Source organism: Clytia hemisphaerica, unplaced genomic scaffold, assembly GCF_902728285.1.
Source record: "Clytia hemisphaerica strain Z4C2 unplaced genomic scaffold, Clytia hemisphaerica genome assembly, whole genome shotgun sequence".
NCBI classification, from domain to species: domain Eukaryota; kingdom Metazoa; phylum Cnidaria; class Hydrozoa; order Leptothecata; family Clytiidae; genus Clytia; species Clytia hemisphaerica.
Genome location: NW_027104146.1, coordinates 1,379,198 through 1,403,832, shown reverse-complemented (window position 1 = coordinate 1,403,832; position 24,635 = coordinate 1,379,198). Strand labels below are relative to the sequence as shown.

At 35.0% G+C, this 24,635-nt stretch overlaps 3 protein-coding genes across 3 annotated transcripts; 2 read left to right on the top strand and 1 right to left on the bottom strand.

The window, feature by feature from the left end:
• Positions 1–267: 267 nt before the first annotated feature.
• LOC136813890 (suppressor of SWI4 1 homolog) lies at positions 268–8,395 on the bottom strand. The gene is made up of 2 exons (XM_067070386.1): positions 8,106–8,395; positions 268–1,580 (listed from the first exon to the last, which is right to left on the bottom strand). The coding sequence occupies exons 1-2, from the start codon at positions 8,164–8,166 to the stop codon at positions 373–375; spliced, it is 1,269 nt and encodes a 422-aa protein (XP_066926487.1). The 5' UTR covers positions 8,167–8,395; the 3' UTR covers positions 268–372.
• Positions 8,396–8,717: 322 nt separating this feature from the next.
• Positions 8,718–16,763, top strand: LOC136813889 (uridylate-specific endoribonuclease B-like). The gene is made up of 5 exons (XM_067070385.1): positions 8,718–8,916; positions 14,675–14,874; positions 15,324–15,558; positions 15,889–16,036; positions 16,422–16,763. Exons 1-5 carry the CDS (start codon positions 8,897–8,899, stop codon positions 16,662–16,664), a joined length of 846 nt encoding a protein of 281 aa, XP_066926486.1. The 5' UTR covers positions 8,718–8,896; the 3' UTR covers positions 16,665–16,763.
• Positions 16,764–18,177: 1,414 nt separating this feature from the next.
• Positions 18,178–24,270, top strand: LOC136813887 (poly(U)-specific endoribonuclease-B-like). The gene is made up of 6 exons (XM_067070384.1): positions 18,178–18,279; positions 18,460–18,478; positions 20,405–20,604; positions 21,610–21,835; positions 22,348–22,498; positions 23,915–24,270. Exons 1-6 carry the CDS (start codon positions 18,240–18,242, stop codon positions 24,140–24,142), a joined length of 864 nt encoding a protein of 287 aa, XP_066926485.1. The 5' UTR covers positions 18,178–18,239; the 3' UTR covers positions 24,143–24,270.
• Positions 24,271–24,635: the final 365 nt, after the last annotated feature.

Genomic DNA, 24,635 nt, shown 5'->3' with positions numbered 1-24,635 from the left:
ACTGAAAAACTCAATTATTGTTTTTTTTTGTATTAAAAAGTTTAAAATGATGAAGATAGTGAACAAAATTAAATTTTTTTTTATCCTTGAAATTAAAACTTCATAAGGTGTACTTGAGGGAGTTCAAAAAGTTGTGGGGCCTGAAGCAGGTATTTACCACCTAGATCTGTTACTCTGAAGGCCAAAACTCAATTTCTACATAAAAAATGGCTAGAGACTATTTGCTTGGAATTTTGACTGGCTCCGTCTTTATCATCAAAGAAAATAGTTTAAGAAATTTTTTTATCATATCATGATTGTTTTTATGCTATCTAGTAAAATAGTAAAATATAAAAACCCTATAAAAAGTTGTTTACAAAAGTAGAAACTACATCATTTTTTATGCTTTAAATGTTTCTTTCCTTTTGTTTTACTAAACTTGCCAGCTGGTTTTGCTTTGGATTTTGGTTGAGGAGGTATATTTCTCTTTTTCTTTTTTGGTTTTGTTAGCTCGACTTCTTCCTGTTCTTCTTCTTCTGTTTCACTCATTGAGGTATCTTGCTTCTCATTTTCCTCCACAGTTTCACTAGATCCTTCCTGCGTTTCCCCTGATTCTTCCATTTTTCTCTTCATGCCAGCCAAACTCCTCTCCTTGTGATCTTCTTTTGCTTGTTGTTTGCGTGCAACATTTCCTTCTTGCTCTTGCCTGCGTTTATCCTTCTCTTCTTTAGCTTTAACTTTACGTGCTTTAAGTTCCTTCATTTCTTTCTTTGTTTTGCTTTCGTACTTGTGATACATCACTTCTCCCTCACAAACTCCTTCTTCAATTTTTAGCAACATCAATTGAAGTCTTGGACCCATTTCTGTAAGCCTAATGGCACTTTGTGACGACTTCATATTTCCACGTCCTCGCACTGCTTGTGGTAGGGTGACTTGAGACTCAGCAGGTTCTTCTCCCTCGCTTTCTGAAAGGTATGCACCACCAGCCATAAAATCACTGATGTCTTCAAGTTTGCCGAGGTTTGGGATTTTGTTTTTCAAAAGCTTTTTCACACCACGACTGAGCCCTGTTGGTTTGGCTTCTATATGGAAGTGTCTAAACTCCACCAAACCAGTAGAACTATCATAATCAAAAACACTACATCTTCTGATATTGCTCAATTTGACCTTTTGAACTTTCAGAGGAGGAAACATGTTTTGAAAAACTGTTGACATTAACTTTGTGTGTGCTTCTTCATTACTGAATCCATTCAGTACTGCAAGACTGGGGTGCTTGAATTGTTGATCAAGAGATTTTGGTCTTTTTAAGATACTAATAACATCTTTCATTAAAGAATATTCATTCACTTTAAAAGTCAGTGTAGGGCCTCTAGGGAGTCTACAAATCTTTAAATAGGGTGCCTTTTCTGTTTTGGATAAAATGATAAAATGAGTCACACCATATGGTCCAGCTACATGAACGAAGTCCTTTAGAACATTATTTTTGGTCACCTTGAGATTCAAGGCTGTAAAAGGCTGCATTACATGTTTGATGTCATTGACCAAGTTGACCACTGTCTTTCCAACAACTCCACGGTGAAAAACAAATGAGCGAGGAACACCTATGATAGAAAAATAAAGTTAAAAGTTTCAAAATGTTTACTGGTAGCAACAATATTAGGTTTGCTAAGAAAAAGATTTTGATTGTTTAATCTGTGCTAAAGTACTCTGATATTATATAAAGATTGAAGAAGTACTACAAATTGATCTAAAATCTGTGATACATCCAAGATCCTTTTACTTCTCCCTCTCAGACAGGACTCTTTATCTTAACCTACTGCGTTTCTTACAAGCAATTTATGGGTAGTCTTTATTTTATGAATGAAAATTCACCTGGTGTTCCACAATTTATTTCCAAATTTATAGGCCCCCAATACCTTAGTCTAATACCAGCTTCTTGTAAAATTTTGCATTGATCACAAAGAAGGTAAACAGACTCCTTGGTAATTTTCAGGAACTAATGATTTTGACTTAAGCAAACTTGAAAAAGAATGAATTGTTTGCTTTCAGACACAAAGAATAGAGGAAATTTTTAACTGCAGAGAGTTTCTTTGTGTAAATAAAGGAAGTTGCTAACTTCAAATTTTAATTTTAAGTCAAATCTTTTAACTTTATTCAATTTTTAAAGGGAACTGAAAAGAAAATGGGACAGATATTATGTTTGACCAGAATCTAATTTAGTCAGACATTCCAGCAATTGGGTCGGACAATTCTGATGTCCCACCGTTATTTCAGGCCCTGGTAGGTGGATGTTTATTCATGGTATGCAAATCACTCGAAATATCGATTTTAGAGAAGTTCATTCCATGCCAAATTGTCCTTTTCCATGTTTCTTTTCGATCGCTTTGCAGCTTTAAAAACCAAAAGACAACCTGATATCCATGTCCGGGTTCCCTTTGTTTGACGGCCTGCACAGACCTTGAATAGACCTTTTGCTAGTAGGGATGGCATGTTGAAAAATTAAAAATTGCAGCATGAAAACAATGACCCATTAATGCATATTTATGCGTATTTATGTGCATTTATTTTTCCTTATCATTGTTTTGAAAAGAATAATTTTTCAATGGCCACCAAACAGGAGGAAACCAATTAGCGTTGATAATTTGAGTAGTTTTATAAAATGTTTATTTAGTCAACAAAACACATATTTAGTTTTTGTGGGAAAAAGGGTTAATGTGATAACCAAACAGTTTAGACTAAAACTCGCATATCGAAATTATGAGATTTAGAGTATGGGTCTATTTTATTTTCGTTTTCAGTGGTTTTATTTTTTATTTCAAGGTAACATCTTAGCAACAGTATAGACCTTTTCGCCTTTACATACGCCATATTGAGTTATATTATATATGTAAAAATACAGGAATGAAAAAACCATGGTTGGATTTAGTTTAAAAATATGCAAAACATATGCAAGTTTACAAAAAGATTAAAAAGACAAAAAGCATCTTATAAAGAAATATTATAATCATTGGAACAATATCTGTAGGACACATAGTCGTATTTTTGTGTCCATAGACATAGCATTTAACAATACGAATGAGCCAACATTTGTGCAACAAGAGACCATGACAAATGAATTTTCACTGCTAGCGCGCTTTATTAATTATTTTGTTATTTTTCGAAATAGCTGACATTGATTTGAAATTTATAGAGCGCCCTCCGCGAAATATCTTTAGGTCTACGCACAAGGGTACTTGAACCCGACTGGAGATACAGCACATCAAAGGCAAACTATCATTCCTCTCTGATGGGAAATTGACCTGCTCCTTTAGAGCTCTAGCGTGAGCGGCCGCCAATCTGCCATGGAAATATTAGATAACGCTTCAATATAATGAACAAATTACAAGTGTGTAATATACCACCGCTGGTGACCTCAGGCACTCCATCATAATGCCACATATTTCTTCTTCTTCACTTTTGAGGAAAGGCAAGTTGGGGGGAAGTTGACAATGGTACCAAGATTAAGCTCTTGAAAGCTGCCATTCATATTTACAAACTTTGATTTGCATATTTTCCTATGAGATCTAACCACAACAAATTCATCATCATTTTTTGCATACAATTCAAGATGGCGGATGAAAAGGCAAAAAGGTCTAGATGCTTGCCCATATATATCTTTTGTTGGGTGAAAATATTAATCATGGTATAGCAATTCTCAGTGATTACACTCCAATAGGCTTTTTTTCTATTTGGTTGAGTCGCAGGAGGCTTTGACAGTGAGGATCTTATCGCGATTCTAAGATTTACGGAAAACACCAGCTTTTTGCTGATTTTTGCCTCGATTGCCCAAAACCCGTAACCTTTTTAGCTTGAGAGAAAAAAAAAATTAGAGTTTTTGGCTTTGCCAAAAAAACGCCAAGTCAAAATTTTTTCATCTTCGCAGGATCCATTCCCAACCTCAAAATACATCTTTTTGTCTAGGGGTTTGTTTGGCAAATTCTTCCTTCGAAGAATATCGATCACTTTCGTTTTCCCCTGAAGACCGCGAGAAAAAAAATATTAGGGCCCGCGCTCTAGGCAGGCGGCCTAGACTCGCTTTCGTTTTGTATAATTTTATAATGACGTATAAGGTAGCGTAATTCATGCAAAAATAATATGATAATCGTTTTGTTTTTATTTTCAGGTATGCCGCCAAACATTGACGTCATCGTGTATGGATTTAGCATGAACAATAGGACCGACAGACTCGACAAAAGGAACAAACAATAAGACGACCCGAGAATCTTACGATGAGGGCGTTTTGTCTCCGCCTGATATCACACCCACAGAAGACGCTGTTTAAAAAGCGGGGGTAAAAAAAGTAAGTAATAGCTTTTGTAAGTGTTTATTTTGCGAAATATATAACCATTTTCTAATATGGTCTACAAACTAGCATTTCTAGAATTTTGATAATAGAAACTTAAATTTATAATGAAGAAAAAAACAAACCATTTCAATTTTATTTATACGTTTTACCCCCGGAAAAATTATGTATTACCTATTACATAACTTTACATTTCCCGACTCGCTAACTCCCAGAGGAATTCCGATTGTAAACCCGATTGGTTAATTTCGGAACATCTTCATAATGGCAGATAATTTAGAAGTGTCTAGTGGAAAGGTCGTGTGAATTTTCTGATATTAGTATTAATTTTGTTGGTTGATGGCTTGTTGAATCTGGCAAGAAATAAGTAAACAGGTATAGCTTTTTCTAAACAAGGATCTGAGGGATTCCAGCAACACTGTCTGAGGCGGCTCATTTTTGCAACTATAGACACTTTCAATTAGCGCCCCGTCAGCACCTTGAACTGACTACCCCCAGTCATCCTCACATGGCATGGGTTGACCCGGGCAAAGGTTCATTGGGCCACTCCAGAAAATTTTTGTTTGCATTTTTAAATTTTTTCTAGCCTCGGAAATATTTTTTTTTTTCCAGTGGTAGTTGGAAATTCAGATGAAAATCCATGTACTTCAGCTAAATACATCAGATATTCCACTCTTTTTTGCCTTTTTTAATTCAATTACCTTGGAAATTCAGGCCAAAAAAAAAAGTAGTTTTGTTTCCGGAAATGCGGGTGACGAAAAAAAATCTCACCCGGGCGGCCGGAAAATTTTTTTTTTTTCAATTTTCCTAGAAAAACTCTAATTGACGTGTACAAAAAAATAATCCAGGTTTGATGTCTCTTTACTTGAAAAAACGAAATTTTAAGAAGAAGCTGTACTCTAAGGTAATTCTATTCACAACAACATAAAACAGGAAAGTAGAAAACATTTGTGACAGAAGATTTTCTTTTTCAAAACACAAGTGACATACGTAAATCTTTGAATACAATCGTTAAATGGATCGTAAAATCGTAAAATGGAAAATAAACTCTTTATAAATCTTTGAATAAAATCGTTAAATGGATCGTAAAATGGAAAATAAACTCTTTATGTATCTTTTTTATTGCGACGAGCTCGCTGTTTGTTTGCTTTGGCGGTTTGGATTGGACCCCTCTTCATGACTTTTTTCCGTTACCTTTGCACTCGTCACATATTGAGAAAACGTTTTGCGTTCTTTAGCTTACTTGTCTGAAATATTCAGTTTGAAAAAAAGTTTTTTTTCTTCGATTGCACAAAAAAAAAAGTTTTTTTCTATTTGCGGCCGGGTGAGATCTATTTTTTTCCAAAAAAAAGTTCACCCGGCCGATTTCCGGAAACAAGACTACTTTTTTTTTTGGCCTCATTCATCTTCTTCTCTCGCCTTGGAATTTTGAAATTTGGTGAAAACTTTTGTCCTTGGAAATCCCGTGTCGTCTGCCCCCCTTTTACAGACAAATTCTGGAATGGCCCATTTACTTGCCAAGCGAACCACTGCGAGTGGGAACCGAACCTCAGTCGCCTGTGCAGCAACCAAGGTCAATGACCACTAAACCACAGCGCCTTTTTTGGCTTCTTTTGATGCATGAAGTGATATGATTTGAGTCAAATCATTGCAACTTTGAATGCAACTTTCCTCGTCAAAGGACAAAGGTTGTCTTGCTGATCTTCCAGTTTTCAGAGTATGGCAGAAATCATCTCGAGGACAGAGATTGCTGAAAAGCTAGTTAAATTTTGCAGCTTTTAGGTTGGGTATCAATCCAAATAAAATACTTTAACTAAAATGGTAGCTCCTTATTCACCATGTTTTTTTCCTCATTTCTCGGTAATGTCACTTTTTTGGTATTTTTCACTTCCTATGCAAAAAAAAGTGGGGGAAGTTTAATTATTAAATTCTTCTTTAGTATTTTATCATTATATACTTAGTCCTGAAGCCTTATACCAAAAATTAGCATCTAAAAAACATTCTACTGCTCACAATGGCTTTCCAAACAGCAGTCACTTTTCTCAGAAATCAATGATTTTCTGTCCGCCATTTGAATAAGTGTTATTTTTGAAAAGTGCTGACTCACCATATGATAATAACATTTCTATTTCTATTTCTATTTGGTTGAGTTGCAGGAGGCTTTGAGGCCTATTTTTTGCAACTATAGACGCTTTCAATGAGCGCCCCGTCAGCACCTTGGACTGACTACCCAATTCCCCTATGGCATGGGTTGACCCGGGGGAAGGTTCATTCACTTGCCTTAAGTGAACTGCTGCGAGTGGGAATCGAACCTCAGTCGCCTGTGTAACAACCAAGGTCAATGACCACTATACCACAGCACCATTACATCATTATATATCAAGGGAAAGCTTAGACTCTCTACTTTCTTTTTTGTCTTTTTTGGACGATTACCCAGACGTAATCAATCAAACCAATCGAACGATATTTTTAATTGAACTTTGTCGAACTTAAAAATCGAACTTTGTTGGCTGATTAATGTATGACTAAGTTCGGTTGTCAAACTTTAATCGAATACTCACAAATTTCTCAAAATACAAAGTTCGATTTAAAAGTTTGATTACTGAAATTGAACTTAATCATACTTTTTTTAAAGAGACCTCAACAGTTGGATTAGTTCAATTACATTAATCGAACTTAATCAAACTTAATCGAACTTTGTCAAATTTAATCAAATAAAAATTTGAGAAAACCCAAGCAACTGAAGGCACTTTTTGCCGGCCTTTGACGACACTTTGAGGAACTTCGAAGCACCCTCGCTGGTGCAGGCATGTACACTCACATCCCCCTGACCAGTGGGCTCCGATCAAACTCCCGGAACCCCGGCCGGGACCCCCAGGGGCCGTCCACGGTGGTACCCAAATGAGGTCATTTTTCCCAATTTTGACCAATTTTCGCCAATTTTCCAATTTTTGCCGGATTTTGACAACACTTTGAGGAACTTTGAAGGACCCCCACCGGTGCAGGCGTGTACCCTCACATCCCCTGACCAGTGGGCACCGACCCAACTCCCCGCAGAACCCCGGCCGGGACCTCTGTTTGGACTCACATTTTTTACGGTGGGAAATTCAAATTTAGCGCTGTCCTCACTTACTAAAATAAAAACCAAATTTTGAAAGTTGCGCTTTCTCCTGCTTTCTCTAAGAAAGTGTCACCAGTAAAAGAATAGCAAAATTTGATTGGCTATGTTTTCAACCGTTATTAGGATCTGAGAAATTCAAACTCTCAGCCCATACCATGCTATACATTTCGCCATCAGTTTATCAAAGAAGAAATCATAGCATGGATTCCCAGGCTATCCGGGGCGTACATGCCTTACTTTCTAGATTGATTGGGTCGTAATATTATGTTTTGTCAAACTTAATTTAAATACTCACAATTTTAGCGACTTTTGAAAAGTTTGATTGAAGAATTTAATCAAACTTTTGTCGTTCAATTAAAGAATTTAAACGAACTTTTGTCATTCGACTAAGTTCGACAAAATTTGATTAGTAATCTAACTGTTCGATTAATACGCCTGGGGGATTACCAAGCAAGCCAATAAAAGATATGGCGCAAGAAAGACGTGTCTATTAAATTGCGTACATGTACGGCATTCAGAAGCAGGATGTATCAAGTACGGCATTCAGGTACCTAGGTTCTTGAGGTACCTAGGTTCAAAAAGGTTAAGGCAGGCCTTTAATTTAATAAAAGAGATTTTAAAAAGGAAAACATTTTATTTTTTTTGGGTTATTGAGATCAATACCTGTAGTGTCCTGAACTTCATCTTGAGCTGGAAGGTTCTTCTTCTTTCGTTGTTTACCCATGATTTAAATTGATAATTTAAATTGATAAAATCAATCCCCACCGGCCAGGAGAAAGTAAAAAGTGAGCAGGAATAAATTTAAATTCTGCAAACCTTCAGCTCTATTCTTTTTTGGTACATTTGGCTCGTGTTTTACAAAGAAGTCATATTTTTATTTGTAGATAAAATATTAGGGAGGTTGTTATAGCAAGAAATGCCTCAAACTATCTCCTTTATGTTTTTTGTTCTGGTATCCCTTTGTTAGCCTCGTGAAAAACCTAAAGTTAGAGTTTCTTTCGAATATTCTTGCGAGGTGAAGCAAAATACTAAAAATCGTGTAAAAAGATAAATTGAAATCGCGCGAAGACAAAGATAAACTTCTGGCGTTTTTAGTAGGTAATGAGGCTCCGTCATCACTTTACAAGTTCAGTCGGGTCCACTCGTATTATATAAGATAATCTGTACGGTATTCGTGCCTGGCCGTCACCTTATACCGTAGTATCTCTGGGTTATAATATCACGCGCTGTGCGTATATGGTATTTTGATTTCCCAATAACTACTTCCCCTCGTCCCGACTGACAATCAGTAGGTAGGTGTGCGCCACGCTGCAGACGAACGACAGACTGCGACAGACGACGGTCGACAACGCAACGCAACGTCAAACAACGTGGATACACTTTCCTTCTGTTTTGTATTCACACTTTTAGCATTCATATCTCATCAGTTACTGCAACAATTTCAATCCACAAGGATGCCCTACAGAGAAGAGGAGTAAGTATTTATGCTTTAGACGGTCATCGAAAAATTGTTCTATAGACCCCTTTCATGTGATGTCATATGTTTTGGATTACCTTGTTTAGCCTAAATAAAATATATTACAAATTTGGATGATAGAGGCAATATGCCTCCAACTTTGCCTCCGAATTCTGTCTCTTTTATTCCAGATTTTGTTAAAAAAATACCATACAGAAAAGAAGACTAAACGAGAAAATCAAAACAAGCTGAAAAATTATGAAAGGGGTCTATTCGCGTCACCTGCCCGCATCAAATTTTCTGCTGATTTTCCGGTGGGTGCGTGCGGAGATGCGGAAAAAAATCTGGGAAAAGCAATTTGTTCTTTTAAAGTATAGCTTTTTTCTCAATTGCTTTGACGACCATCGAAAAATTGTTTTGCACGCGTTACCACCCGCCCAGCTGTGAGTTACTGGCGTGGTGATTAAAAAAAGCTGGGAATGTTTTTGACCGCCCGTCCGCCCGCATGCATTTTTAACACCCGTTGCGACGCGAACAGAGTATTTTTTCGATGACCGCCTTAGAGTCCCCCCTCCCAATTCGGGCGACCCGTCTAGTTTGCGAATATATGAATGGGCCATTTCTAGAATTTGTCTGTGACAGGAGGCGAGGGGGGCGAACGACACACCAAAATTCGAAATTTCCAAGGCCTGAGAAGAAAATGTATGAATTTTAAGGCAATTGAACTAAAAAAGGCAAAAAAGAGTGGAATTTCTGATGTATTTTACAAAAATACATGAATTTTTATCGGAATTTCCGACCACCACTGCCAGACGGTGTCAATCGACGGTGTCAATCGAACGAATCGAACGTCGAATCAAAAATGTATACAATATCCTGACTGTCCCAGACTGTCATGGCTTCTTCACAAAGACGAAAGACAGATCTGGACTTATTTCGTACTTTCCAGTCTCTTGTCCGTAGTTTTTCTGACTTTCCAATTCTTTGTGAGTTATTTTCTATGTTTTCTAAGTTACTGAATGACTTACCGACAAATCGCCACCGGTGGGATTCGAACCCACTAAATGCAAAGTTCCGATGTTTTGAAACCCATTGCCCTATCCACTGCGCCACGGATTCATGCCAGGATAGCGCTTCTGACGGCTATTTATATTGTACAAACTGCAGACCAGACTGTATTAAGAGAAAATCACAAAAGAGTGCTTGTTTCGAGCTCCAACCCTAACCCTAACTGATAATAACCCAATTCCTAGCCAATCTGATACGTAACCACACCCAAACCACACCCATAACCAACCCTACCAGGTCGCCTGCAGGTCCTGACACTATTCCCGCATACCGGATCCGAAAAATAGATACATGTCTTTCGTCTTTACGAAGAAACCTTCACCGTCCCAGACGTCCGCGCTCTATAGGATCGATCATCCGAACAGCTTGATGACGGATCGATATGTGATTGATGGATTACTTAACAATCCGGATAGGAGATTGATAGAGAATCGATACTCAAGATTTTTTTAAGCTTATGATTAGTTATCGATTATTTATCGATCTATCATCGACGATATCGATGTTTGCAGCTATACGATATCGATCTTATCGACCCTATCGACTTATACTCGATTAACGATCGATAACAAATCGATTAACAATCGATGACGAATCGATTAACAATCGATGACGAATCGGTATACTTGATTGAAATACTAGCTCGATAATGGATCAATGAAGGATCAATACTCAAGACTTTTTAATGGCTGAATCTTCCATCGATCTCCTATCCGGATCGTTTAGTAATCCATCGATCACATATCAAGCCGTTCCGATGATCGATCCTATCGAGCGCGGACGTCTGGACTGTCTTCATAATTAATGTACAAGAGAAATAAGATCTAGTGGTCTCTCCGCTGGTACCAATTAAAAAAAAACTCTGATCATAATGTTTTGCTTGGCCGGCATTGAATAACTTGGTCCAGGGATATACAAAGATCAGTGGAATTATTTTTTGTGCCAGTTTACATGGAAACTTTTTCATCCAATCAGATTGCACGATTTCACTTTTGCTTTCTTTAGTCCAATGTTGAGTCATGTGACATCTCTATTGAAAAACCCATGCAAAATAAAATAGAAATAAGATAAACACTACTGGCTACAGGAACTGAAAGAAAACTATTAAGGCCATTGCTTTTGGTATAGGAAGCTTTACTGAAGGCGGGGAGTATTTATTTAAAAAATGGGCAAAAAAGGCACTTTTTTGGGTGATAATTAAAAGATTTCACTTAGAAACTTTGATTCTGTTACCCTCATCCCACGCCGCCTTGACATGAGCGAGGGAACCATGTTGGCCACCTTTCCTGAAAATTTCAGATCAAACAGGATCAAAACAAAAAAGGAATAAATTCCTGTAAATCAATGAAAATTGGTAAAAGCTGGTTTTTGATGTTTCTGATCATAAACTGCTATTTTTTGGTAAAAGCTATGCAATTCATGTTTGGATTTCTAGAAAGCTTACCCATTCATTGTCAATTTGTTTCATGAAATAAAAAAATAAAGTCAAATCTTGTATTGCCATGTTTCATAAAAAGTATTTCCCTAATCGATTTCGCATTTCACCATTTTACCCTATGTAAACAAACGTGCGAAAAACAGTATTTTTATAACATATACAAAATAGCTACATAGCGTACACTTGCCTAATTCCGGACAATGCCTAATTCCGGACAATGCCTAATTCCGGATACCTTACCTACAACTCGAACTAGCCAGTCAAAGAAGTTAGCCCGCAAGGCTTTCCTTGCTATTTACCTTTGATCATCTACGCAATCACATGGGATAAGTTTGTTATTTTTTATTTATTCTATGTTGAATTATGATAATTCATTTCAACTTTCAAGAAAAATTTCAAGTGAAAGTTCGCTTGATTTTGTAGAAAAGAGAAATCATCCGGAATTAGGGACGAATGTCTGTAATAAGGAACGTTTGGGAGCTTGATGTTTTTGTTTATATTTATTTAACGGCAAATGGAATATTTGAAATATTTGTTTGGAAAGGCCCCTACCTAAGGTTGAATTTTGTTCTATTAACAAAAACTTTCATTTGATAATTTGTGCTTGAGATTTGATTGAAAACATTGAAAATCGTCTGTAATTAGGCAAGTGTACGCTATACACAAAAAAGCTTCACGAGAAAAAAAAACTTCAACTACCATTCATAAAAATACTTGTCAAAGACGATGAGTATGTTATGCATTTCCATAAAAATCAGCCCAATAGTATACAGTTTCCTTCGTTTGAAATATTGATAAAAAAGTTGATGTAATCAGTTTCGAAATTAGACGTCATGAGTTAGCCACTCCAGAAGTCACACAACTTTGGTTGATGTTGTCAAACCAAATGTTTCATTTTTCTGTGAACTTTGAACCCTTCTAACTGTTTTCTATGTAGCTATGCTGAAGTGTTAAAGTGTTCCGGTTTTTACTAAAAGAAAGCCAGTGATCTTATTTATAGCTTTTTAGCAGTGTATAACGCTGTGGACGCCCACACAGGCTAGACGGCAAATTGATAAAGTGCCAAACGTTTTGCAACATTTCAAAATTTGTTTGCCGCGGGAGAAAACAAAGTTGCGACTATTGATGGACAAATGTTTCTGGAAAAGGAGGATAACTAGTTGAAGGCTGAAACTTTGTTTACTTAACTTTTGGTTACTTTTGATTGTCTTCGAGCATATAGTTCTGGCAAGAATCTTTTGATCCACACCACAATCTTTGTTAAATCCACAACTCTTGAAGGAAAAATGGAACAGCAGAGAGGGCACCCTGTATAACCACGGATTTGGTAGTGAGGTCACCTAGCACATAAAAACGTAAGAATACTTCAGATGGTGATTAAGCATGAAATTTGGCACAGATGATCCTTAGAGGGTCTAAAACTTAATTTTAAACAGTAACACCAAATTTTGCCACATGGCAACCTGCCAGATGACGTCATCAGGTGGCTGGGCAAAAAATTATTTTTTTGAAAATATTTAAAATCTGATGGTTCCAGCAGAAAGAGCATGAAATGCTGATAAAAATTGAGGTATAAAACATGCCTTGAAAATCTTCCTATCAAAAGTTATGGAGGTTGAAAGTTTTTTGATGACGTCATCATAAGCTTTTCCAGGCAAAACTTAAAAACCTTGTAATTTTGGTACAAATTGACCAAATTTCATGTTTTATACATGTTTAAAATTAAGTTTTAGACCCTCTAAGGATCATCTGTGCCAAATTTCATGCTTAATCGCCATCTGAAGTATTTTTGTGCTAACAGACCTCACTATGGGGTTCATCGGCAATTGTTTTGAGGTGCTTATCCAGTGCAGTTTTGAATTTATCAACAGGAACGTTTTTCAAGTTTCTAATGCACTTTGGCATTGCATTGAACAGCTTTGCACCTTTTATTGCTAAGGTACTGCTGTTACGTAATTTCAAATTATTTGGACCAATCTACTTGTTAACACACATTTGTCCTAGACGCGAGTGGTCTTTTGCTTTGAAGCTATCATTGATGTTTGGTACTAGAACTTTTGTTTCTAGAATTTTCCAAGTATATATCGTTCTCTCCTTTTCTGCAGTGAGTATATCTTAAGCTGCATGAGACTTTCCCAGTAATTTTGAGGTGTTCCTCTTATAAAATTATCAGAAAAAGGTGAGGAATTAAAAAATCACATTCGCTAATTCTAGTTCTTTCATTTTCATGTAGTTTGTTTCACTTTTTCGATTCTTCACCATGGGATTGTCTCAAAAAAAAATTTATTTCTGCCGAAATGGATTTTCTTTTCATTTGGGATTCTTCTGGGATAACTTTTTGTTCCTCTATTTCCAGAGGCCCCTTGAAAATGGGTCATACCACCTTTTTGACTCATTTGCAAAAAGTTGGTACTATAGTTAGACAAAAATTGTGTCTATCCGACTGACACGTCAACATAGTTTAAAAAAACTTTAATTAAGATAACAATCTTGTCTGTCTCACCATGAAGGTAATAAAGATATAGATGGAGAGAAAACGTCTCGGTAATGACCTAAATGGTGGTTGAAATCTTTTATAAATCTATTCAAAGCGGCTTTTCTTTGATGTACCATCATTGGAAGCAAAAAACATTAATTTATAACTTTATAAGAACAGAAAGAGGCTGGTCCGTTTATTTTGAAAAACTTAATTTTGCGAGAAATCTTGGTTAAAATGCGATTCGAAATAGTTTCAACTGATTTAAGGATAAAAGAATATATTGATTTCATAAGGATATATTTTTGAGCGGGCATTTTGTGAAAATTGGTAGTCGCATCACATTATCATTGAAAGTTTCTTATCTTAAAATCTTCACGTCTAAGTGGGCAGCGGTTTTCATACTCTGACAAAATGATCGATACAAGGTTCCTAATCGTAACACGTAATTCTTTTTTAAATCTATCGATGGCTTTATGGGCAGCTTCCCCTAGAAGTTTGGAGTATTGTGCTTATTATGTGAAGTTTTTTTACAATTTTTCATGACAAGGCTATTATTTTTCAATATACTTGTTAAAAATGTAATGTCTTTTCATTCATCTTAAACATTCCCGTGAGTATACCCAAAATTAATCATCTTATTCCCAAAGCAACCAAACAGCTGTTTGCTTCCGATGATAAATCAGAATAGAACAAAGGGCATTGACTCGCCATCTGTATTTATTACCTTCATGGTCTCACATTTCTTAGTATCAGGAAATTGGATAAACTATTCAAAAACTTGTCTCATTTAGTCCACCTTTTGAGGATAATGGTTTGAACAACTGGTGCGAAGAACTGTGGAAGAATGATAAGAATCGTTTAACTCCTGATCAAGATTATGAATTGGATTTGCAAGGACGTACTCGTTTCTCTTATGACGGACCAGACATGGCTGCTGATCCTCTCTTTGCTTCTGTATCTAGAGAAGCTCTTGCGAGACCAACATATAAAGGTTTGTTTTTTGATCAATTGAATATACAGATGCTATATGAAAGTGAACCATGATTTTTCGTCTGTCCCTTGAGCACCTTGAGCAAAGAGAATTGAAATATGTACACTATAGTTTAGCGAATTTATTCTTATTAAGACACGCGTTTTCTTTTATAAGAACATAGGGCTTCAATGGCCAAAATGTTAAGAACAAGTTAAGAGTATTTTAAGGCTTTGTGTACTCAAAAACAACCGTTTTCTTAGGAAAATGGGTAAAAATGGTCTCAAAAGGCTTGAAACCCAAAAAGTTAAGAACATCCCTTCAAGACTTTAAAAATTTTGGATATTCTCATTAAAAAAAAACGTGTAAAGTTATTAACTATGACAATCAAGAAGACAAGACATACAAGATCGTTTTTTAGGGTATTCATTGTCTCATTTTTTGTTAACTTTTTATCAATTTTCATAAAGCTTTTGTTGCTCTCTTGGACAACTACGAAACAGCCACTGGTGTAGCTGAAGAGGTCACCCCAAAAGAACTACGTGAGAATTGGGAATTCATTAATGCATGCTACAAGACCGACTGTATGCGACTTTGTTATCAATATCTGAAATTCAAAAAGATAATCAATAAATCACCTGAAGAATTCAAACAAGAATTGTACGATATGTGGTTCAAAATGTACAGGCGATCGAGGGAAACTAGGTTTGTCTGCCCTCTTTTTAAATGGTCATTAATCAAAGTAGCCTTAAAATTTTAATCACATTGAACTCTGTCACAAAGCAAACAGTTTTCAATGAAAGTTGAAATTATGGTGTGAAGAATAGAAGGTGACTTATAATGTTAATTAAGAATTCAATCTAAAGTCTGTCAAAGCGAAGAATTGAAAAATATCTGAAATATTCATGCTTGATCTTTCTAAATGGAGGGTGCGTTTAGATTCATAAATATATGCGGTCGATATTCCATTCAGCATGTTTAATTATCCCTTTCAACTTAATTTACTAACCAAAATCATTTTTAATGTTTTCTTAGAAAATTCGATTCATCTGGTTTTGAACACGTGTTTGTTGGGGAGACCAGGGGCGATAAAGAAGTCATCGGATTCCACAACTGGATTCAATTCTACTTACAAGAGAAAGCTAAGAATGTTGATTACAAAGGATTCATGGCTAGTGACAGGGTTGGTAGCCTTTTTATTTCAATTCCAACTTTTTATTATCGTCGTCTTTCTTCCCCGTGTCATTCTAGATGTGAACTCTTCAATCATCGCTTACATTTACTGAGGGGAAAATTAGGAAAAGGTTAATTTTGTATTATAACTATTTGTTCACTTTGAATCACTGAGCCGTTTAGTGGGAAGCTATTTGGAACATATTCGGTTTTTCATAGACTATTAAGGTTTATGATGTATCTTGCCCCGTCAAATCAATCAACAATCCCATAAAAAAGTTTGAATAGATAAACAGTTCTTCGTTTTTTATAAACTGCTTTTGTTTAGAAATGGTTTTCACTTCATTTTTCTGTTTCAACTTGCTGTAGATCTATCTTGCTTTTTCATTCAATAGAACCCTCACTTATTGACAGTCCAATTCTCATGGAAAGGCGAAGTCAAACCAAAAGGTGGTATCTTCATCGGTGTCTCACCTGAATTTGAGCTAGCTCTTTACACAGTTTGCTATATGTTAGGTGAGCACTCTTATAAGATCACATTGGGCGGAGAAGAGGTGATCATCAAGTGCCATCAGACTGCAGGTAAGATCGGTACTTGTTACCCACAGTTACCAAGATGGCAGGGAAGAAGAAAGTAAAGACAAAAAGTCGTTTTAAAACGATTCTTAAAATCCTTGCGAAAGGTTTTATAGTATGAATCCATGGTATTTTATTTATCATTTTATATGTTTTTTAGTCACGCCTTTCAGGCAGTTTGTTTGAATTAAAGTGTGTGGTGAGGGCTAGAGGGAATGCGAAGTGGATTTTGATTAGAATTTTTCAACTAATTTTAGTGGTATATTTTTTGACTTTTATTTTTTTATTTTTTTTAACTTAAACATTTTTATTTTCGTATTATGGCTTTTTCGTACATGTCCACTTGCTTTTTGGACCTACCCCGGTGGGGTAGAGGTCCTATAAATTAACCGATGTCCGTCCGTCCGTCCGTCCGTTCGTTCGTCCGTCCGTCTGTTACCAGCTTTTCTCAGGATTGGCTCATTAGTTTTTTCTGATTTTTGGCACAATGATGCAAAATGGTAATGCCCAAAATGTGACGGAGCCCGATTTTCGAAAAAAAATCATTTCCGGCCGAAAATGTCGGAAATATGCCGGAAAAACCGGTTTTTTGGCATTTTCTCGAGATTTCATCATTAGTTTTTTCAGATTTTTTGCACAAAGATGCGTATTAGCATGCCCCTAAAACATGGCAGAGTCCGATTTTTGAGAAAAATTCTTTCCGGCCGAAAAATGCCGGAAAATATGCCGGAAATCGCCGTTTTTGCAGATTTTCATCGGACTTTTTCCTTATATTTCGTTGTTTTTTCACACAAAAACATTATTAATAGCAATGTCCACGATCAAGCATGGTTCAATTGTCGATAAAACTGATTTTTGCGACCAGAACTTTCTATTAATTTTTTCCCTACAACCCTTCCCTCTCCCCTCATCAACAATCAATGATGAATTTATTGCGTTATGCATTTTCGCTAAACGCTATGTTTTCTGACTGATTTTTTTCATTTTTCTCCTTGCATTGCTATCTAACTTTCATCATCAGGTAGGTCCATTCAGCATCTAGCTTGTTTTAACTTTTTTTTGTAATACATCTTTCTTTATCCTCAATATTATTTTTCAATTTATATTTTTTGATGGGAGAAATTTACAATTTACACATTCATGAACTTTTCGTATCCAATTTGTATTTTATTATTAGTCACGATGGAATAAATGAATAAATAGATTTTATTTTCAAAATGATTTTTCCTTTTTTAAATCGTTCTTTAATTCTCTGCATTTTGAAATTAAGTATTGCATCAATATTTGATTATTTCTGTCGACATCTAAGTTCACTGATGACCTCAGAAATTGGTATATTAAATTTAGTAAAAATTTGATCTCTCTTATGTAATAACACGAAATGTAACAGTCCTCGTTAAATCAAGGTGAAAGTAATCACCATTGCCACGTTTTGACACACAAAAATAAACAATTTGTTTAAACCCCTTATACGATTGAAAAGCTGCATCTACCATAATATTATATTATAACCAAGTTGTTCAAATAATATCTTCTTTTTTTTCAGGTAATTTAAAAAAAGTTTCTATAAATGTCGAGAGTTCGACCATTACAGTTCTTTAACAAGTTCTAAGTTTCTTTACAGGGGATAAAGCAACATGATGCTGTCCGTTTTATTCCTGGTATTTCTTGCTCACAGTAAGTGTTAGTAATGATTCTACTCATTCTTTCATTCGTTTGATTTTTGTTACTTTTAGTATTTTCTTTTCTGTTATTTTCATTAAAAATATAATCAGTGTCATAATTTGAAAATATAACCTACAATATCTTATTGATTTATGTTCTTTAATTAAATTAAATTTTTCTTTTCAATTTTAGGTGTGGAATGTGGCAGTGGGTAAGTGTAACCTCTCCTTTCAAAAGTTGATAATCGAGAGTCGCCTAGTGAAAGCAAAAGATTTATATTGATTCAGACTGATCCCAAACTCTTTAGAATACTCAAGTAACTAGTAAGGAAATCGTTCATTTCTCGTAAATCAGCTAGGCATATTCCAGAAAATATTCATATTCCTAAAATGGAAAATGTTACAACGCTTTTTCTAACTAATTGAAGTGGTGTGAAATGTACAACTACTTGGAAGTTAAGTCTGGTCATAGAGGTATAAAGAAAGACAGGAGATGAATTTGTCGGTAATTGGTCGTTAAAGTCTTTTGATTTCGCTTATGTAATAAATCAAAAGAAATTCTAGGCTCGCCCGATGAAATACGACTTTTTAGTAGAACTCAAGTTTGCTCTGAACATTCTTATTATCAATCAGCATCGAAGATTTCCAGCCTTCTAATATACGAGAATAAAATAAAATTTAGCTCCACGAAATAAGTTTGCGTTCAATTTTGTCATCCATTAAATTTTGTTTTGAAAAGATATTTTCTCAAGCCAGAAAATGAAAAGTTCTTTATAAGCACACACAATTTCAGACCCAATTTGTAGACAAAAAGTCGCTGGAGAATTTTGGAGGAAAGTATTAAGCAATAGAGTTCACCTTGAAGAAAATGTTGATTGAAAAATCTTGTCATTTGATGAAGGATTGCGAAGTTTACAGGCCCTTTTTTAATCCAAATATTTTCTTACACCAATGTCAGAAACAATGAATCTCGTCCCTTACCTATCAACAAAAGAGCTCATTAAAAATGCACGATATATGAGATTATGAGCATGCATACATCGTAATATTTTTAATCGTAGGTCGAGCATGGTTATAATAGCATACTTATCCTGTTTCTTTATACCTCCATGGTCTGGTTAAGGTATTGTGTTCACCTTTCTTGACACATTCTCTTTAATTTATCATATCTTTAGAACAACAAATTTTTATATATCAAAAGTATATATTTTCTGAAAGCCAATAATATTCTCTTTCTAATGTAAAAGTTCAGCTGATTAAAAACGGGCAGGAATAAAATCGTAAGATTTAACCTTACCTACTTTAAAGTTTAAAGTCACCCATAGCTTTTGAATTTTGAAAAAAAATTTCGATACTATTTCCATAGATTGACTAAAAAGTGTCTTGGATTTTTTTTGGAATGACTTTACTCTTTAAATCCTAAATTCTGTAAATATTGATTAAAAGTAATTTAAATGTGGTTTTTCAGTTATCTGAAAGGAGGAAAACAACTCGGTTAAAAAATCCTAAGACACTTTTTAGTTGATCGTTGGGAATCTCATAAAAAAAATGAAGCGATATCTAAATGCTATGGGTGCATATAACTTCGTAAAAGAGTATGGTGTGGAAAATTTCGGTTTTTTCTACATCAATTGAAATTTTAACGAAGTTTTGGTGTTTATTGAGTAATCATGAAATGTTTCAAAAATATAACATTCAATAGAGGTGAGAATAAACTCAGCCTGAATTCTCTTTTTTTTTTGTTGTTTCCGAAGAGACAATTTTTGAGTAAATAATCCATCATAAGACGAACTTTGTTTTGAAATTTAAATGGTTATAACTCTGGATCAAAAAAAGATTTTAAGATCGCGATTTTACCAAAATGAAATCCAGTAACTATTCTTCCACTTTGACTGAAAAAAATTTTTTTGACAAAAAATCGAAAAAAAGGTGTACACATACCTTAAGTTGGAATGGAACAGAAAATTTCTTTTAGGGATCTATTTCCAAATCTATGTCCAAATTTTGAGAAATTCATTAGTATTGTTGAAATTCTTAAAATAGGTCGTTGTCTTTCAATTTCTAAAGATCTATGCGTCCTTCCTTCAATTTTTGAAGCTCTTGTATCGAATGACAATAGTTTTTATTTCTTCCACCAGCACTGTAGTCAAAGCAAGCTACGAATTACAATCTCTGATAAATACTTTGTGGAAAGAAGACACCAACCGATTAGTCTTTGGTAAAGACATTCGTTTGAATTACCAAAACCAAGCTTCATGGTCGACAGCCAGAGATGTTTCATACAAACCATTGTTTTATTCGGTCAACACTAACGTGTTCAGTAAACCAACGTTTAGAGGTAATTTATTTAACATTCGACAATACATTTTACAATAATGTGAGATTTGTTAGAACCTAGAGTAGGGAGAGGGATTTATTCCCACTTTCAAGGCATTATGCACCACTCATATTAACTAAAGTAATCGCATATTCATTCTTGAAAAAGAGGTTCTTTTGAGTCTATTCTAGAAATTTAGAAAAATGATTTCAAAGAATTTTGCTAACGTTTTAAATCCCCCTTCCTAGATTAACCTCCCCTCTTTTTAAATCTTCCCCCCTTTTGCGATTTTCAGGACTTCCCTACCCAGGGAGGGGGTTGCGAACTATGATGATGACATATTGACTCGCACTTGGTAGAGGGTTTCTACCCTGGTAAACTCAAACCCATCTTATGTCTGCGTTTTAAACAGGGGGGTCGGTAGTAAAATCTCAGACATAATGACGTTTACTATGGTGGTGGTGTGACGAAAAATCGAAGAAAAAAATTTACTACCTAGGGTAGTTAAATACTAAAATGGGTGGTATCTATGTGTTAAATTTTGAAATATTTTTACTATCTGGGTAGTTAAAACTGGTAAAAATTAGCAAATTTTAGCTATTTTATTCTTTTAATTTTTTGGATGACTTTTCTGAAAAATCTGAAAAGTTTTATAATTTGAAAAAATTTTATGTTGGAAAGTTGTTTGCTGCAAACAAAAAATTCTCGAAATTTTTTGTTAATATAAAAAAGATTTTAATTCTAAGGGCAAAACATTAGATTTTGCACTAAGTGAAAAATGTGTCACAGAAATAATCATTTTTTATTTTAAAATAAGTCCGAAAAGCAACCAAAAAATAGATGGTCTCCATGACAAATTGTCCCAAAAACTTTTACTACCAGGGTAGTAAAATACCTCTTCCAAGAGTCTGGGTGGTGGTATGTAAAAATTTGTAAAAATCCTTTTACTACTCATATATGTCTGAGATTTTACTATCGACCCCCCCCCCTGTTTAAAACGATGTATCGTTTTCTTTCTTTTTTCAGCATTCATTGCGTTATTGGACAATTATGAATCAGACACGTACAGCAGAGAATCTGTCCCTACATCAGAAGTCAACGAAAATTATTATTTCTTGAATGAAGTATTGAAAACAAATGCTATGAAGAAAGTTCACGAGTATTTGAGACGAAAGAACAAAGCTCCTTACTCTTCTAGTCAATTTAAGTCGGCTTTATATGACTTGTGGTTTCAAATGTACTATCGATCAAGGTAATGGGTTTCAAAAGATGTGAATTCTAAATCTCTTTAACTACTCAATTTAGCTTACTTTTTTTTAAATATTACTGTTTTACTACTACACATGACTCTAATTCGATCTGCAAAGGACCAATAATTCTCTTCGAACTAAAGAAAGGGTCGAATTATAAACGAATTTCCATCTGAGGGGAATGCTTCAGTGCTTCAGTTCGAGTTACAGGGATTTGATAAAAAAAGGTTGACTAAACTTTCATTTTCCATAAAAAAAAACAAAGAAAATATTTGACTCGATATTCAAAATTTATATAATCTACTACTTTTTGCTACTGTCCACTAACGACTCCCAGCCGGGACACAACGTCAAAACAACGTCCATGTGACATTAATAACGTCCAAATAACGTTATTTGAACGTTAAAATAACGTTGTGTGCCAGCTGGGCTATACAGTCCTTTTTTGCTCAGTTTTCCTATCACGATACCATAATGAACAGCATGTACACAAACATTTTTCTGTGGCTTTCAGCGTTCGTGGTTCCAGTGGTTTTGAACACGTGTTTGTTGGTGAAACAAAATCTGATGGACAAGTATCTGGATTTCATAACTGGATTCAATTTTACTTGGAAGAGAAAAATCGCAATTTGAATTATTATGGCTATCTCAAGAAAAGTAGCTCGGTAAGAAAATACTTTGTCGACTGCTTATTATAGAAAAGAAGAATCTACTGCAGCTGCTAACCGGTTAGGATACGATAAACCGCCAGTTATTTGAACCCCCACTTGATTCGAGAAATTTCGCTCAATTGTGGCTCTCCCCTTGGGTTTACTTATTTATTTCAGGATAAACCTCATTGGTTATTTGAACTTCAGTTATTTATTCGAAATTTCATTTATATTTTTTATACACTTTCTGCAAAAATTTTTACTCATTATTTTAATTTGATTATGAAAATTAACCACAAGGAGCATTTAAATTGAATTTTCGGCAGAAATAACTTTGTCTGTCCTTTTGCACTGTTTGTTTTTCAAAGTGAATCCCTACTCCCCCTCCCTGGAACGTTGGATATCATGAGGTCTACTTGTGTGGTTTGCAAGTAGATTAAAGAAAATAGTAGATTATTTTGGACCTGTTTTTACTGACCAAAATTTGCTTGGTATAAAATTTTGATCAACTTTTGGAACCACTGTTAATGAAAATGGATGGTTCAAATTACGTGATGCCGAATCATTGGTCGAAACATCGAAATAATCAAAAGAAAGGCCGGGAAATTTAAAATTTTTGGAATAGATATATGATTTCTGCCGGATGTTAATGCCTGGAATTTGCTTTTAGACAGTCATCAGATTCTCTGTACTCAGTATGCCTTTTGGAAAAACTTTGAAAGCTTTGTCTTATGTATCAGAGCGGCTTATAAAGTTATTAAGGTTAACGAGGCATTTTTAATACAGTCTCGAACTAAACATGTGATTTTTAAAAAGAATATTTCCGACGTCGAATTAGAAAGAAATTACTTTTTTCACCTATTCGAAAATAGAAATAAGTCAAAAAGAAATGTTTCGAATACGAGAAATTGAATTTAATCTGGCACAGAATCGAAAATAAGCCGGTTCATGAAAGCTTATGTAATAGGCTTTACCACTTCCTCTTATTTCTTTCGGCAAGTAAACGTATGAAAATATTAATCATGTGCTAAAATGTCTTCTACCAAAATAAAAGAACGAAAAGAAAGACTTTTGACAGTAAGATGAAAAAGAGAACTAGACACAAACTACCTAGAATTAGCTGTCCAGATTTTTTTAGCCAGTTGCTGCCTGGCTGGGATTTGTATTGATAGTCTTTAACCAGTTGAAGGCTATTTACAAAACTTTACCCTTCGTTTGTTTTTAAAGATTATTTTCGCACTCATGCTCTGTTGCAGTTGAAAAGATACTCGAAATTACAGTACTTTTAGTGAAGTTTCTCTGTTGCGGAATCCATATAACTGAAAGCCAGAAAAACTAATAATTACTTCACTGAGCTTGAGCAATTCTTTCAGTCAGATCTTTTTCATTTGCAAATTTGAACTTATCCTTTTTATGTTCCTTTTTTTTCAGAGTCCATATTTGAGTATTGTCAAATACACATGGCAAAAGAAAATCAAACATATTGGCTCTTCCTTTTATGGTACTTCACCTGAATTCGAATTTGCGTTATACAGCTTGGTGTACATGATGGGTTATGAAAGACTTCAATTCTCATTGGACGGCATGCAAGTCAAAATCACGTGTTTTGGAATGAACCGAAATCGTAATATCGGAACTTGTTATCCCGATCTCGTCTAGAGAGACTTTCTTTTAAAAGCTTTTTGGTATTTTGATAGTCCTTTTCTGAATAAGCTGAAGAATATTCGTTTATTACTCTTTAAAAAACTTGTTTAAAGGATGAAAATATTCTCCTTTCGACCTTTAGATTTCCAAGATTGTCTCTTTTGTACATTCAATTATATGCAAAATGGGGACGGCTGTCATCTTCCTTACGCATCGTGCTTATTAAGCATTAGGCTTCGTTTTACAGAGGTTGGCTTACATGTCTACAGTTGACTCTCTCTCTAATTCGATTTTCAAGGGGCAAAAAATTTTCTTCGAATTAGAGAAAGATTGGGATTGTAGAGAGTAATTCAAACCAAATAATAGAGGTTCGAATTAGAGAGAGTTGACTGTATATCGATGAACTGATAATTTACTTTGTCCTAAGATTTCGACCATATTCTCGTAAATAGTTCTCTGATTTCTGTTGGACCACCTACAGGAGTCTTACTCATTAATCACCCCATGG

Excerpts from the sequence above, each read along its gene's own strand:
- LOC136813890 (XM_067070386.1), bottom strand. The coding sequence starts at position 8,166 with ATGGGTAAACAACGAAAGAAGAAGAACCTTCCAGCTCAAGATGAAGTT. Across the intron at positions 1,581-8,105 it reads TGAAGTTCAGGACACTACAG|GTGTTCCTCGCTCATTTGTT; the intron begins GTATTGATCTCA and ends TTTCTATCATAG.
- LOC136813889 (XM_067070385.1), top strand. The coding sequence starts at position 8,897 with ATGCCCTACAGAGAAGAGGA. Across the intron at positions 8,917-14,674 it reads ATGCCCTACAGAGAAGAGGA|TCCACCTTTTGAGGATAATG; the intron begins GTAAGTATTTAT and ends TGTCTCATTTAG. Across the intron at positions 16,037-16,421 it reads GATTCATGGCTAGTGACAGG|AACCCTCACTTATTGACAGT; the intron begins GTTGGTAGCCTT and ends TTCATTCAATAG.
- LOC136813887 (XM_067070384.1), top strand. The coding sequence starts at position 18,240 with ATGATGCTGTCCGTTTTATTCCTGGTATTTCTTGCTCACA. Across the intron at positions 20,605-21,609 it reads CAGTAAACCAACGTTTAGAG|CATTCATTGCGTTATTGGAC; the intron begins GTAATTTATTTA and ends TTCTTTTTTCAG. Across the intron at positions 22,499-23,914 it reads ATCTCAAGAAAAGTAGCTCG|AGTCCATATTTGAGTATTGT; the intron begins GTAAGAAAATAC and ends CTTTTTTTTCAG.